Genomic DNA, 16358 nt, shown 5'->3' on the forward strand with positions numbered 1-16358 from the left:
TTCGTCTTGTTTTGGTCAACGAAAATGAAGACACATTTTTATTTTGTAATCTACATTTTAGACTCGTTTTTATTCCTCTACAATATTGCATTATATATTTAATTATCGTTATCGTCACATGACCAGCATTTTCGTTGCGTCTCGTCTTCCTCCTGTTCCTCAGCTTTAGTCATAATTTTAGTTGACGAAAGCAGCTTTACACATAGCACAGGAAGGGCCGGTCCATTTCCTCTTTGTGTTGGATTTTAAAGCGTTTGATCGTCCGTCAAAGCTGAATTATGACGCTGTGACACGATTAAAGACCAACGTAAAGGAAGCTTTGCTGCTCGTCTGAATCTCTCACCCCCCCCAACAGCGCATCCTTCGACTCGACGGTGCGGCTGTGGGACGTGGAGCGAGGCGTCTGCATTCACACGCTGACCAAGCACCAGGAGCCCGTCTACAGCGTGGCCTTCAGCCCCGACGGCAAGCACCTCGCCAGCGGCTCCTTCGACAAGTGCGTCCACATCTGGAACACCACGGTAAGAGTCTGCGCCAGGTTTCAAACCGTTTCAAACGACAGCCGAGAGAGTTTCTAGCGCCAGAGTTGGTCATTGGTGTGTTGTTGATTGATTACCATGAGTGATGAGAGTTCATCAGAGCAACAGGAGGGGGAAGAAACAGAGAGACAGTTTCTTCACCCAAGCTGTTGCTCTGATGAACTCTCATCACTCAGAGTAATCAATAACTGAATAATAATAATAATAATAATAACCACAATCATATGCTGTAACAATGCACCTTTCAATAAGCATGTCTACCTCATACGGCTGCACCTTTCACTTTAAAATTGTATATGGGTCAATGACGAATAAGGATTTTCAACAGGTCAATTTTAAAATAATAAAAAAAAGAATATATATTGCAGTAGTTCAAACATTAAGAATGTTGTGTACACATAAATTCATATAAAACTTTTAAATTAAGTGATTTTTGTCAAGATGAATTGGCACTAGCCTTAAAAAGGTCATGTGGTGCAACCATGATTCATATTAAAATGAATTAATTTCCTTAACATCTTGACATCTTTTTTTTTCTTTTTTTTTTTTTCAGTATTATACAAAAATGGTTGTTTTAATATTCGCATCACATGATATTTCATAAAATGGACATCAGTCAAACTTTTTTTGTATATTATGATGGAAATATAAATGTGTATAAATCTTATACACTACAAGACATTTTGGAAATCATGCCAGATAGGGCATAAAATTGATTTAAATACATTTAGAATGAGTCATGGTTGGACGGTCGCACCACATGACATTTTGATGTTTTGAACTAGTAATTTTTGTAAAATTCAAGTGAGTCCATATGTGGGACAGGTAGTTCATATATATATATGGTATTTTTTTGTTTTATATTTTATATTTTTTTGAATTGAAAAAAAATCAGTTTTTCGGAAAATATAGGCGTCACGTCATTGATCCATATATGTTAATAAGAGCTGTCATTTGCCTATTTACTGTACAGTGAGCGTAAGTCAAATTCCCTGTCTTGTTTGACCTGACTTGGCCAATAAACCTGATTGTGATTCTGTGCCGCGGTTGCAGAGCGGCGCGTTGGTGCACAGCTACAGGGGAACCGGCGGCATCTTCGAGGTGTGCTGGAACAGCACCGGGGACAAAGTCGGCGCCAGCGCATCGGATGGCTCGGTACGGCTCGGCTGCTCGGCTCGGCACCGTTAAAAGTCAGGTTAAAAGCTTATTTAAACGTGTTTTTGATTCCTTCCTCTGCAGGTTTGTGTCCTCGACCTCCGGAAATAGCGTCGCTGGAACCGAGGATGAATCCTGGAAATGTGCAGGAGTCGCCTTCGTCTGACATCCGCGAACGCACAACCCTCGCTCAAGGACGGCCGCAAAAGGTGCACTGAGGAAATGGAAAACTACAAAACTTAAAAAAAAAACAAACTCTGAGAAAGACTCTCCCGGAAGTGAACCCAGACGACGACGACGACGGCAGCGGCACGAGCACCACCACGAGACTCGGTGCACGTTAAGGGGTTTTGCCGAAGCGACGAGCCCGAGAAATCCCCAGGACTGCATCCACGTGATGAGGAGGTTTCCGGCCCCCCGCCGCGGGCCTCGCGTCCAGCTGCCGGGCTGCCGGGCTGCCGGGCTGCGAGGGCGGAAACGCAGGGATGAGTTTTACAGAGGGAGGAGTGATAATGGGAGGCAGGTGTCGGGGCGGGTTTACGATTCCTCCGAGGAAACGTTACGTCCGAGTGAGTCAACGGAGATTGGAAGCGACCGGCACTCGGCCCGGAACGCCCCGATCATGTTTTCCGACGAGTTTCCCACAGATGGACGTTTGAATGTGCCGTTGCGAGTAGTTCTGTTTTTTTTTTTTTTCTTTGGGGGGGGCGGGAGTTATTTTTTGTTGTTTTTTTTTGTTGCTTTAACTTCAGGTCAGCGAGAGGAAACAGCGCCCTGAACCCCGGAAAACGACCTGCTCAGCTCATTTGAGATTAGAAAAACTGTCATTTTGTGGAAAAAAAAAGAAAAAAAAGAAAAGAAAAGATGTGAAAAGTGGTTTACAAAGAGAATTTTCTCCCACGTTGGATGTAAATTTCACGAATGTAAAACTATGTAAATTAGATTAATACACAGACTTATATACTGTGTATATATAAATGTTTATATACAGTTCACTTTATTGCCATCTGCAGCGGCTCCTTACTACCTGGAGCCGCCACATCTTCGCTGTCGTCTGGAGGTTTTTAACAGAAGTGCATGTCTCATCGGCTTCTTTTAATACAATCTTTATAAACCCTGCCGGCTACATCTGATGTATCAATTCCTTTTTTTTTTGTATTTCCTCACCAGTGAGCTACAGGTGGCAACAATACGCGCGTCGACCAGCCTCACAGGAAATAGGCTCTGTTAGCTCTGTTTGGGGTGTTTAGGGCGTTTAAAGAGTCCGCGGAGCCGCCGGGCCACCGGACCCGGAGGAGGAGCGTCACCGCAGCTTGATTTATGTCACTGTGTTCTCTCGCCAGCATCTCGCTCCGATCAGGCTGCTGAGTTTGTTTTTCTTGAATGCTGAAAGTCCTGCTGTCACTCAGAAACGGAGGGATTGAAGAGCTGGACCCGGGCTTCAGCGGTTCATCAGAGGCCCGTACTACGAAGCAGGATCCGGTGTTTCGACTCTAGAAGCCGGTTCGTCCTTTTTTTTTTTTTTAGTGAAGCTGTGTTGCCATGGCAACCTGCGCTGGAAGCCTCGAGCTTCTCTGGACCGGGTTTCTGGGGAAGTTTGAGCCAGAAAGCATCAATGCGTGTCATTTGCACGCCGTCTCGGCCCCCGACGTTGGATAAAAAGATGAGAAATGAAAGACCCGGGTGTGTGGACGTGGTTTTTGTGTCTCAGAATCTAAACTTTTCATCTACTTCAGGAGAAAGATGTCAGCCGAAGTAAAAACTTTCAGTTTCTACCTTTTTAAACTTCTTATTAGATTTAAAACACTTTTTTAAAATAAAATCTGTTACTGAACTATGAGAATTAATTATCTAATATGTCCACATCCATTTAAAAAAATCCATGAGCAGCTAAACCCCCTTTTTTTATGAATTAAACATTTTAGCGCCTTAATGACCAAGATGCATTTGGATGTTTACAATAAACCAACCGACTGGCCTGAATGGTTATTTATGTTCCTTTATTTTGTGTTTAACAAAGACAGAATAGGGCTGAAACTTTCTCAAGTACTAATTTTAATAGAAATACACATTTGTAACCTCCGGATGTGCAGCTCGTTGAGTAATATCGCAGCAGTCGTCGTCAGACGTTCACTCAGCTTCTGCAGACGTTAAATCTCTTACTATAGTTCCTTTTTTATCAGAAATGTGCAGTTTCACATCCGTGTTTGAGACGTCGTCCAGTATTTCTACACAAACGCTGCACGTGTCCAGAATTGGGTGGGTGGGGGTCGGATGATCGAGAGACACCCTGATAGGTCGAACCTGCTTCGTAGTACCGGGTCATGGATCAGTCGGCGGGACGGTTCCCCGTTTCTGCTTCATGGGATCTAAAGGAAGCAGAACCCCCCCAAACCTTCACCTTTCTCTCCGGGTCCCGTTCACCCTCCGGTTTCTGCCACGACGACATGAAGAAGTGCACTTTCTGTATCGGTTCTGCAAAATGTTCAGGTTCTGTTGTGAGCGAAGGTCCAGTTTTTTTTTTTTTTTTTTTTTTGTCGTTTCTCTCTAATGACCTGGATGATTTGGACTTTAATGGGTCTTGCGTTCCTTCCCCACGTTTTCGTTCCTCCCCTTTTTTTCTTTTGTTTTGTTATTTTCTCCGAGAGCCATTATTGTCTGTGTCAGACTGAGAATTGGGCTGTGGGTCGGTGGTCGTGATCGGCATCTTAAGGAACCCAATAGGGGGACGGCCCTGGTCCAGGGTGCCATCGCCCGTTTCCAAGACAACACTTTGAAGTCATTCAGTGTCTCAAATAAATTACTCTATTTTGATATCAGAAAACATCCGTGTCTTTTGTGTGTTTTTCTCTCTCAGCATCACACGGTACATCTGATTTAGGAAAGAAAGGAAACAGACGAATGCAACAATACAAGAGGAACCAGCTGTAATATAATTTAAACAGAACAAATACATGGAGCAGCTTATTGGATCAGTGAAGTCCCGGGACGTCGAGGTCAAAAGGTGCAATTTCATGTCCAATTTTTGAGAATTAGCCAGAAGAAAAAGTCCTGATGGACCTTTGGGATCTTCGGCTCGTGGATCTGATGCTGAACTTGCAAAAATGTTTTGGGGGGGGGAAAAGGTTAAATAAAAAAAGGCTCACAGCTACAGAAACTTCAAGCGTGGACTACGGTGGACAGGGTTCGGCGGCGGCCGGCGGCGAGCGCACTTCTAGCGCCTCACGGAGTTCTCCAAGGATTCTCCGTCAGCGTCTACATCCTCAAAGTCTCGGAGCTCGCCGGAAATGTGGATTTCAACTGTACTAGACTCTGAACCTAGCAAGACAGAATAGGGGGGAGATTACTGAGGGGGTCCCGCACATGAGACATGCACTTGCATCATATTCATCTCTGAATCTCAAGAGGTCTTGCTCCGTCGAAGCGTCCGACACAAACTCTTAGAATAAAAATGAAAACCATGAGTGTTTTTTTACAGGAATTACTTTATTTCTTAGATGTGTTTGTGGCGTTGACACAGTCCTTACAAGGTACACAGATCAGCTGAGTCGCTGCTTCGTGGGTTAAAGGTACAGGTTGGTGTTTTATTAGACATAAATATCGACTCTGGTGCCGGTCGAGATGCGTGACGGGTCAAACTGGCCCGACTCAACGGATCCGATGAGTCTCACTCCTCGCTTTAAAGGAATCCACACAGGAGTTTAGAGAGTTCAAACGTGCACGCATCTCCGCTTAATTCACAGCTTCTCCTCCGCTCTCCGCCTGATTATCTGTAAATAATGACATGTGGCGCTCCGCGTGGCGTTCATGTGCATTTATAGCATTAATTCATTATTTACAGAGAATCCTCTGCTCCCCACGCGGCGGCCTTTTCACGCTCGTAACGGATCGACACGGACGGCTGTGCAGGGGGGGATGCAGGCTGAGGCTTCTTCAGTTTAATGGTATAAATAAGTTCTGACGGGGGTGGGGGGGTCCTGAACGCATCACCAGCCCTGATAAACGGGCGAGCTGCTGGCGCCGCTGGACAGCCAGTTACCTTCTGAGAGGACACTGATGGCGTCGGAGTGCGGCTGGCCGTTGCCCATCAGGCTCTTCTGGGCCTCCTGCACGTGGCTCTGGTACAGCAGCGTGGTGCCCACCACCGGGTTGGGGCTGGCGGCGTTGGGCACCGACGTGGAGCCCGAGTCCCAGGGCAGCTCGCGGCCGCGCTGCAGGCTGCAGTCCACGTCCAGGCCGGTCCAGCCGTGGAAGGCCAGCGTGTTGAGCAGGGCCTGCATGGGGTTCAGGATGCCCTGCGGGGAGACCGGGCCGAGGATGGAGGAGGCTGTTAGTTAGACGCCGGAACCAAACCTCACATCTGAAGTTTAGTTTAGTTTATTTAGCACATAACATAAAAAAATAACATCACACAAATAAGTGCAGTTAAAAGAAACTGTGCAGGGAGGAGCGAGCAAGCCACTAGGCTTATGAGGAGCCCCCACCTAATAACATTTAACAAAATAGTTATGAGGATACAAAATCATAAAAATAAATAATATATCATGAAAATAAAATAAAAAAAAATAAAAAATTACTGTAGACATGATCATGAAAATATGAATATTATGCTGAACAAATGGCAACACAGAATATGAAGTGCAAAAGAACATTAGCAGTGGGAAAAGCAAGAGCTTTCTTGACTACATTGTTGAATTAAATGCTCTCTTCAGCGACTTTTGAAAATGGATAGGGACCTACAATTGTTTGCAATATGGTACCAACTATTCCAGACTTTGACACCTCTAAACCTAAACAAAAATTGGCTTCTAGATTCCAGACATTTAGGTGGATGTAGGGCGAGGGCCTGCCGAGTTGAGTAGGAATGAAATTGAGAGTTTGTGGCAAAGTATGACTTAAAGTGCTCAGGAACATTTCCTTCTGAGGAAAATATCTTGTAAAGAAAAATGCATATTTGGTAACTGTTGATGTCATAAATAGTAAGGATCTGTAGATTTTTAAATAAAGGAGCAGCAGTAGCATCCCAGACAGATCGAGATGCAAGTCTTACAAAAAGGTTCTGGAGAATTAAGATTTTATGGAGAGTAGTTGTAAATGTACTCCCCCAAACAATATTGCAATATGAAAGGTGAGGATAAATTAAACTGTAATAAAGAGTAAGTAGACACTGCTTAGAGACAAGGTGTCTAACTTTCCTAATTATGCCAATAGATTTGTTTATTTTCTTACTCACACAATAAACCTGTTCTCTCCAACACAAACGCTCATCAATAATTCTTGATGATCTGGATGCAGATGTTTGCTTTAACTCACCATGATGAACCACGTCGTGAGGGCGGCGTTCCTGACGTCCCTGAGTCTGCCGTCGCTGATGTCCGGCTGCATCTCCAGGTAGAAGAGGAGCCCCTCGTTGATGATGTTTGGCGCCCAGCTGAAGAAAAGGAAAAAAGAAAAGTTCAGAACAAACTAATAACTCACCGTCTTTCCGAAAACCCCCCGATAAGAACACAACACACACAGCTTTTAGGTTTTAGCCTCACGGCAGATTTAACAAATGAGAAAAATCTGGAAAATGAGGCCGTCCCTGCAGTGAAACACGGCGGCGGTGTCGTCATGATGAGGGGATGCTTTATCGTTGCGGCAGGTATTAAGCACACGGTTGCTTGCTTAGCTGGAATAAAACACGTCCCACCTTTTCTCATGAAAGGGTTGTGAATGAAAGAGGAATAAAGGAGGAACGTTTCCATGCAGAAAATGGTTTTTAAGAAGCGATTTATCAAATCAGAAGCTCAACGAGACTCTTTAAGGCCTTACTTTTCTCAGAGACGTGGGGACTAATGCACGATCTGAATCTTAGAAATAAAATCCCACCTGTCAATCAATAAAACTGAAAACTGCATGATGTGAGTTTATGGGCGGAGCTTGTCGAGACTATCGGAAGAATCTGCGTCGTGTTTTCCATCTTTTCTCCCGTTTCCCACCAGTGGGGCTTATTGTATGTTTCATAACTGGTTGGTAGTTAAGTTTTGATGCATTGTGACTTTATTTTTCTTTCTTTTTTTTTTGTTATGAGGCCCACCAGCGGTTCTGGTCCGAGGTCCCTGGATTACAGACGCATGAACACAGGAGACAGTTGGATGTTTTAAACCAGACGACAGTCGTCCTGATCAAATTAAAGGTCAGGCAAGTGTTTCTTTTACCTGAAAGTCTCCTTCCACACTGACTACAGAAAGGATTTCTTGTGCTTTTTAAATCAATCAATTCATAAATAAATAAAGAATGAAACTCACCAAACAAAGAACACCAGCATTATCTTAAAGAAGCGTATCTTTATCTCGTTGGCCAGCCGTCTCTCGTTCTCCGTGTAGATTCCCTGCCGTCCTTTCAGCAGAGACGTCACTGTGGAAAGAGGCGAGAGAGTTGCTGGTTTCCTTCCCGAATAAGCAGGCAGGATCACGGTGGCGGGGAGGGGGGGGTACCGACCTGCAGAGATGGTCCGGCTGAAGAACACGGGGTTGGCTGTGAGCACCAGCAGCATGGGCGCGTATGTGGTGACGTAGTGAGGGATGGCGTGCTGGAGGCCCTGCTCGCAGCTGCACCCAGGGGGGAAGATCAGAGATCAGAACTTAATGATCCTGAACTGAGTCGCTTATTTAGAGCCGGTCCTAATCAGAAATGTCCTAATCAGGACTCTGGATGGACAATCTCGGACATGCAGAAGTGCAGGAACACACATTAAAAGGAGCGAAACCCACTATTGAATCTCATTATAGCAGCAAATGTCATGTAGGAATGAGTACAGTAATGTCTCATTTGTGATTTAATAAAATTCTTTTTTTTCCCATGGCGTTACAATTTAATTTGCTAATTCTTTTTGTCAGACAAGAATTTTTAGGTTTTTTAAATACCTAACTACAATTTTCAAACAAAATTTAAGACCAAAAAGACAAGTCACTAAGAAATCCAGCGCTGAGGTCGAGGTTGCCAGATCTGGCTGACCGGTTGCAGCCCAAACACAAGTTAAAACACGCCGAAATAATGAAAAACCAGATCAAATCATACTTTCTCTATGTTAAAACCGTCAATTATTACATGCATAATCCATTTCGAGCTTCACAACACCACTTAATAGCCCCCACAAAAAAGTTAATGCTCCAAACAAAGACTACAATTAAATTGAGTAGATCAAAGCAAATAAAATATCAGTGAGTTTATTGTGCACGTTTCTACTTTTCTCTGCCACAATGGCAACTTTTTTGGTAATAATTTGTCCTAAATATTTAGTAAAAACCAGGAAAAGCAGCCCATAAATATATTTTTCAGCTCAATTGGGCTGAAACTTGCTCAACCTGGCAACACATTTAGAACCTTTGCAGGAGATTCTCCTCAAAACGATGACTAAAATGATGACTCAATACATTCCCTTTAAAATTAAGACACTTGGATTGAGATTTAAGATAAAGAAATTTAAAGGCCTTATTTTAGCAAAAGTAGAATTTAAGACTTTAAGGACCCGAGGCCTCGCTGTGACAGAGACAGCACAGGGACAATTCACCTGTCACATCGGACAGGTGAGTCACGCCTGACAAATGGCGGCTCACACACACCATCTTGTGACTCTGATGAAGGTGAAAGGAATGGCCGAAACATGTCAGGTATTTAAAAAAACCTAAAAATTCTTGTCTGACTAAAAGAATTAGCAAATTAAATATCTCATTTGTGTTTGGGTTGGGTGAAAGTGCTTCATATGAGTCTTAGCTGAGTTCCTCCCCCTCATTTTGGCATGCTACACGTTAGTATTGGAACCTCCTAGGTTGTGCATGGTTGTTTTGTACCCGAAAGTCACTTGCAGCCAGACAGGACGAAAACACTTCTACAATCTTGGGGGGGGGGGGGGGGGGGGTTTCTTTTATTTATTTATGTTTTTTTTTTCTTCATCATTACATTACAACTTTTGGTTATTTTTTTGTTTATCCCCAAAAAAGTAATGTTTTGTTGGACATGAGAATAACTGGTGCCATGTTTTTGCCTTTAAATACGTTTAAAGGTATGAAAACATTAAAGTGTTTAGTTATAATTGCATAAATTGTCTATATTTCATTACTTTATATACAGTCTTGGGGTTACATTTGCAAAAAATGCTAAAAACCAAATTCTCAAAAATGAAAAACACAAGTAGACCAAAAAAGGAACAAATAAAAACGGAATGTGGGAAAAAATAAAAACGATTTCATACGTCCTCTGTTTCCTCCCTGGATCTGTTTGGTAATTCTGACCCACATGATGTTTCTGAAAGCAGTTCTATCAGTATTCTGGGAGCTGATTGGTCCTTACAGCATCATTAGCTGCCAATACTTGCTGTTTAATCTCAATATAATACTAGTAGTAATATTTTGCAGAACTACAGTCATATAATTCATGCAACAGCTCAAAAAACAGTTTTAATAACACTAACCCAAATCAATATCGGAATCGAATCGAATCCGATATCAAATCTTGATAATTGATTCTGAATCTTAAGAATCGGAATCAAATCTATTCTTGACATTTGAATCGATCCCCAGCCCTAGTGCACACACACACACACACACACACACCCACGTGCATGCCACACAGAAGAAATCTGAACAAAAACATGGACTTTGTTGTTTTGTTTGTCTGTTTGTTTTCTAGTGTCCCCTTTTGTCCTGTATCTGTATGCATTTTTGTTTTTGCGCATTTGTATTGTTACCTGTATTGTATTAAATAGTTAGTTAACTATTTAAAGTTAGTCTTTAGTCTTGGACCAAAATACATGCTGGATCTGTTAGTTCCTATGAAGCTCCCAAACCCCTGAGATTCATCTGGATCTGGTTTGTTGTGGTTCCCAAGAACCAGAACCAAGCAAGGTGAGGCAGCGTTCAGTTATTCTGCTCCTCACCGGTGGAACAAACTTCCTGTAGACCTGAGGTCTGCTCCAACTGTAGATCCTTTAAATCAGGCACATGGTTATATTGTCCACCATGCGGGTCACTTGTTTGACCTCTTTGAGTTGTGCTTTCTGTTTGAAGTGTGTTTGAGAAAAAAGATGGATAACATGTACAAAGAGCTGGGGGACAATGGTGGTCATGAAACAATAGTCCAGAAAGTAAAATGTATATTTAAAAAAAGAAGAAACATCAAAAACCTGCTTGTTGGAGTGTGTTTTTGGACAGAGAAAGAGTCTTACTCGGATATGGAGGGGTAGTAGAGCATGGCCACTCCTTCGACGCACAGCAGCACCGCCAGACCCCATGTGATCATGTGGTAGAGGACAATGGTGCTGATGGGGGGGAGAAGCAAGTCATGAGACTGGTGCTGGCGGCACATGCTCACAACACACACGAAAAGCTTTTCATCACAACATCAGACCACCTGGCCGCTCTGTCAGCAGATCCTTCGCTCCCTTCTCTCAGAGAGAAGCGAGCGAAGGCTCTGCTGGAGGAAAACGCCCCCGACGGAGCTCCGAGCTTCACCCGGCCGGCGCCCTGCAGGTGCCGAGGCCGTGGTGGGTTGTGGGTAAAGGGAGGATGAAACCAACCTGATCCCCGCAGAGGTCTTCACCACCAGGAAGACGTCCACCGCGTAACAGAAGGTCCACCAGAAAGAGGCGCTGAAAAACAGCTGGATCCACATCTGCAACACATGGAAGGGATGATCAGGGTCTCAGCGGCGGGAAAATGAGCCCCGAAGCCGAACCGCCACATCTGGGTTTCCCTCGGTTAGGTCGGTCTGGCTGGGTGCAGCAGCTGGCTGCCTCACGAGCTCGGGACCTTAAACCTCTTTGCACATAAACACCGGAAAGGAAAGGTCTTAAAGCAAAGTTTTTGTTTTGTATCTTTAGAATCAGAATCATGTTCAGGTCAAACAAAACAGGGAATTTGACTCTGTTATTTTCGCTCACTGTACAGTAAATAGACAAATGACAGCTCTTATTAACATATATACAATTTTTTTTTAAAGTGAAAGGTGTAGCAGTATGAGCTAGACATGGTTATTGAAAGGTGCATTGTTACAGCATACTGTATGATTGTGGTTATTATTATTATTATTATTATTATTATTAAGGGCCGAACACTGACAGTGCGAAGGCCCTATTGTACTTATTTTTTTCCCCTTGTTTTTATCCTTCTGCCGAACGAAATTAGGGCCTTTTTGCCCCCCTAAACGTGCCCCAAAAGTCACCAAATTTTGCACGCAAGCCAGGCCTGGCAATACATTTGATATTTAATTGTTTGCATTAATGGGCGTGGCCTAATGGCTCAACAGCGCCCCCTAGAAAACTTTGTGCCTCAAGCCCCACGATACGGTTTGACGTACATGCACGAAAATCGGTACACACCTGTATCATGTCGCAACTTAAAGAAAAGTCTCTTGGTGCCATGGCCAAAACCGAACAGGAAGTCGGCCATTTTGAATTAATTGTGTAATTTTGCCGCAATTTATGCCAATTCTTCGGCCGTTTCTTCGCCCGAACCGTAACGTGCACCCAGGTGTGTTATACATCAAAATGTGTGTCTCCATCCTGCGACGATGTGCATTACTTTTCTCTTTCAAAAGCGTTACGGTGGCGACGATAGACGCCAAAAAGCGCGCCCCCCCTTCATCTGATTGGTCCATATTCGATAGTTCCTATTCTCTGCCATAACTTTTGAATGGTTTGACATAAAGACTTGTGGGTGGTGTCATCGGACTCGGTATTGAGTCCTTGAACAAAATTGGTGCAAATTATCCCCGCCCCTTCTTCTGATTGGCCGATATTTTATAGTCCCTATTTTCTGCCATAACTTTTGAATGAGAGTCGTGGGTGGTGTCATCCTCTAAATGTCCAGGTCTGAAGAATCTACATGCAAGTCATACAAGCGTTTCCACTGCAGCACACCTGAACATGGTGCGAGGGCCCGTTCATCGCTGCTTGCAGCTTTAATCATTATTATTATTATTGCACAGTGGTTGATTCCTCTGAGACTGCCTCTGAAAGGCTCAGACAACAGTTATTATTATCTATAAAAGTTATTAATTATATCATTTTGCACTTATTTTAGTTATAGTAGACATAATGTTAAGGATTCTGTGCTTTCAGACTCTTAAATCTTTGCATTTAAGATTGTCATTATTGTTATTTCAGAATCACAATCAAGTTTATTGGCCAAGTCAGGTCAAACAAGACGGGGAATTTGACTCAGTTATTTTCACTCACTGTACAGAAAATAGACAAATCTCTATTAAGCTCTTATTAACATGTATACATTTTTTTTAAGTGAAAGGTGCAGCAGTATGAGCTAGACATGGTTATTGAAAGGTGCATTGTTACAGCATAGGATTGTGGTTATTATTATACTTTACTCTAAAAAGCGAAAAATTATACAATATACAGAACCAAATCCTTCACTTTTCTAAGTAAAATAAAACATGCTACTCAAAAGACTGTGTTGCTCCAAGGTCCAGTGACTTGTAAAACTTACCGTATATTTACTCTACATGCAGCAGCAAATAGAAATGCAGTATTCTGCTTCGTCACTATTACTGCTTAGAACAAATATGAACCAAAGGGATCGTACAAAAAGGTATTGATCATTTTAAACATAAATAACATTTATAAGCGGGCCGAGGGTCCCACGTACCGCACTGCCCACGCAGAACACCTCCGGCACCACGTCCGTGTTGTTGGCCACCGAGATGCCGGCCACCACGTCCGGCAGGCCCAGCCAGATAGATGACCTGACGATGATACCTGCAACGGGAGGAGAGCACGAGATCCGGCTTACGAGAGGAAACCCCATGGATGGAGGGATGGAGGAGGGGTGAACTCGAGGAAAAGCAAACATCTTAGCAGGAAAAACCATAAAAGTGGTCTGGTTTTAATTAACGTTTAAACACGTCAGATTTCTTTTTTTAGTTATGAAGTGCCTGAGGTAATTAGTGTCGGTCAGGGAGTCCTGTTAATGCAGCGTTGCATCATGGAAATGAGGGGTGGAGGGTTTACAGGGGTGTTTCCATTTCCTCCACCCCCCCTAAATAAAGCAGGAGTTCTCCTGAAGCTTCTGCAGTCAGACGTCATGCTGTTCTGCACTTCATGTCCAACTGTGTCATCAGCGAGATTCCAGCTGTTCAGCCGCAGTGGGGGGGGATGTGGAAACATGGAAACATGACTTCACCTGCTCTCCCTCTCCTCTTCCTCTCCTCTCCTCTCCCTCTCCTCTTCCTCTTCCTCTCCTCCTGCTCTCATCTTCTTCTCCTCTTCTTCTCCTCTTCCTCTCATCCTGCTCTCCTCTTCTTCTCCTCTTCCTCTCCTCCTGCTCTCATCTTCCTCTCCTCTTCTTCTCCCCTTCCTCTCATCCTGCTCTCCTCTTCTTCTCCTCTTCCTCTCCTCCTGCTCTCCTCTTCTTCTCCTCTTCCTCTCCTCCTGCTCTCATCTTCCTCTCCTCTTCTTCTCCTCTTCCTCTCATCCTGCTCTCCTCTTCTTCTCCTCTTCCTCTCCTCCTGCTCTCATCTTCCTCTCCTCTTCTTCTCCCCTTCCTCTCATCCTGCTCTCCTCTTCTTCTCCCCTTCCTCTTCCTCTCATCCTCCTCTCCTCTTCTTCTCCCCTTCCTCTCATCCTGCTCTCCTCTTCTTTTCCTCTTCCTCTCATCCTGCTCTCCTCTTCCTCTCCTCTTCTTCTCCCCTTCCTCTCCTCCAACTCTCCTCTTCCTCTCCTCCTACTCTCCTCTTCCTCTCTTCTTCTCCTCCTGCTCTCCTCTTCCTCTCCTCCCGCTCTCATCCGGCTCTCGTCTTCCTCCCCCCATGCTCTCCTCTTCGTCTCCTCTTCATCTCCTCCTGCTCTCCTCTTCCTCTCCTCTTCCTCTCCCTCTCCTCCTTACCAGGAGAAGCGGTGATGAAGGAGCAGGTCAAATGTCAAAAAGGTTCCGAGTTATGCCTCCATTGAGAATCATGCAGAGTTAAAATCCTTCAAGCACTAAAATCATAGTTTATTCATTTATTTCTGATTCTAAGATCTCCTTTTCTTAAGATAAAAAAGTTAAGACGCCAATATCTTTTTTTTTTTTTTTTTTTTTTTTTTTTTAAATCTGCAGGCTGTTACTCAACAGTTGTTATAAAAGCAAACAGAGCCACAAAAGGGTTAAACGAAGGTATGTGCGTGCGTAATTGCGCGCAGAGCGCGCCCCGGCCCTCCCTTCCCCCCAGAAAGCAGGTCATCCCCGGCGGGTTTCTCTCCTCTCCTTTACCTGCACATCCCAGGATGTCGCACACGCTGATGATGAAGAGGATCCTGGAGGAGGACGCGGGCCGCGGCAGCGGGTACTGGCCCAGCCGCCGGTAGCCCTTGCGCTTGGGCAGGATCTGCAGCAGCGCGAAGGCGAGGCTGAGAGCCGCGCTGGCCAGGCTCAGGCCCGCGAACAGCTCCGGCTGGAAAGTCACCACCAGCTCCGTGGCCGCGTCCCTGTTCGGGCAGCAGAACGTCTCCAGCCGCGGGGAGGCCATGGCGGAGCCGGAGAGACCTGGACGCGCTGCGGGGACGAGGAGAGGCGACGCAGGGAGAGGAGGAGGAGGAGGAGAGGAGGAGAGGAAGTGACTGAGTCCATGAGGCAGCTCTCTACCCAAATCACGGGGTTGAACCATCATGTGCTTCCATTTAATCCCCGAAGTTGCAGCTTAACTCTTCCGCACAATGAAGAAACCCGACAAAGGGCTGCTGTGTGAACGAGACCGTGCTTTTTTCTTTTGATCTGTTTATGAACAGTTCTTTCACAAAGGATGTCTCATAAATGACCAAGTGCCTCCAGAAATATTTGGACAGTTGTCTAAAAAAGGGTAAACGGAAGGTGGAATCTGCATCACTGGCAGTGAAGCCCGAAGGGTCTCAAGTGAGAGAGGCCTCCCAGAGGAAGAACAACCCTAAATCTATCAATAATAATCATAAATAAATGAATAAAATAACATTTCCCTTAGTAATCCCACAAATTCCTTCTCTGTATTTAATCAGAATCAGCTTTATTGGCCAAGTTTGAACATTGTCCAACAAGGAATTTGACCCAGGTTTAAAAATAAAAAACAGTAAATAAACAGATGTGGCACTTATTAACATTATACAGTCAAAAAACTGCAGCAGTATAATAAATAACTTTATTTATCCGTTAGGAACTTCATTTGTGGAAAAGCATCAGCATCAGTGCATGTACAGATAACATATACAACAGGACAGTACAGAAACAAACCAAACAATCAATATAAAGCAACATACATTGGGCAATCACAAGTACTGCTGGACTTAGATGCTGTAAAACCATAGCATAGATAAAGTACGAGAGAAAAAGATATAAAAAATATAAGTCCCCCCTTAAGTGCGTGATAAATACAATGATTTTTTAAAAATATGTATAAAAGCGGGTACAAAAATGAATAGGTAAGATCAGCTGTTTATGAGTCTGATTGACGAGGGCACGAAGCTTGACATGGCTCTGTTTGTCCTGAATTTTAGTGATCTGTATCTGTGACCTGAAGGGAGGAGCTTATACTGACTGTAGAGAGTGAGTATGAGGTAGAAAAATGACGGCTCTAAATAAAATAACATATATACAATTTTTTAAAAGTGAAAGGTGCAGCAGAATAAGGCAGCCCTGGTTATTGTTGGAGGGTACATTGTTA

General features: G+C 44.0%; 2 protein-coding genes across 3 annotated transcripts in view; one reads left to right on the top strand and one right to left on the bottom strand.

The window, feature by feature from the left end:
• Positions 1 to 4518, top strand: part of tbl1x (transducin beta like 1 X-linked) — a 34892-nt gene extending 30374 nt beyond the window's left edge. For both annotated transcript variants that reach the window (XM_061723390.1, XM_061723391.1), the window contains exons 14-16: positions 356 to 521; positions 1593 to 1694; positions 1779 to 4518. In XM_061723390.1, coding sequence (XP_061579374.1) covers positions 356 to 521; positions 1593 to 1694; positions 1779 to 1805 — 295 coding nt within the window. In that variant the 3' untranslated portion in view covers positions 1806 to 4518. The remainder of the gene's footprint in view (positions 1 to 355; positions 522 to 1592; positions 1695 to 1778) is intronic.
• gpr143 (G protein-coupled receptor 143) lies at positions 3686 to 15357 on the bottom strand. The gene is made up of 9 exons (XM_061723392.1): positions 14939 to 15357; positions 13337 to 13446; positions 11254 to 11348; positions 10903 to 10995; positions 8178 to 8287; positions 7985 to 8093; positions 7008 to 7125; positions 5734 to 5989; positions 3686 to 5012 (listed from the first exon to the last, which is right to left on the bottom strand). The coding sequence occupies exons 1-9, from the start codon at positions 15333 to 15335 to the stop codon at positions 4909 to 4911; spliced, it is 1392 nt and encodes a 463-aa protein (XP_061579376.1). The 5' UTR covers positions 15336 to 15357; the 3' UTR covers positions 3686 to 4908.
• Positions 15358 to 16358: the final 1001 nt, after the last annotated feature.

Source organism: Cololabis saira, chromosome 6, assembly GCF_033807715.1.
Source record: "Cololabis saira isolate AMF1-May2022 chromosome 6, fColSai1.1, whole genome shotgun sequence".
NCBI classification, from domain to species: Eukaryota; Metazoa; Chordata; class Actinopteri; order Beloniformes; family Belonidae; genus Cololabis; species Cololabis saira.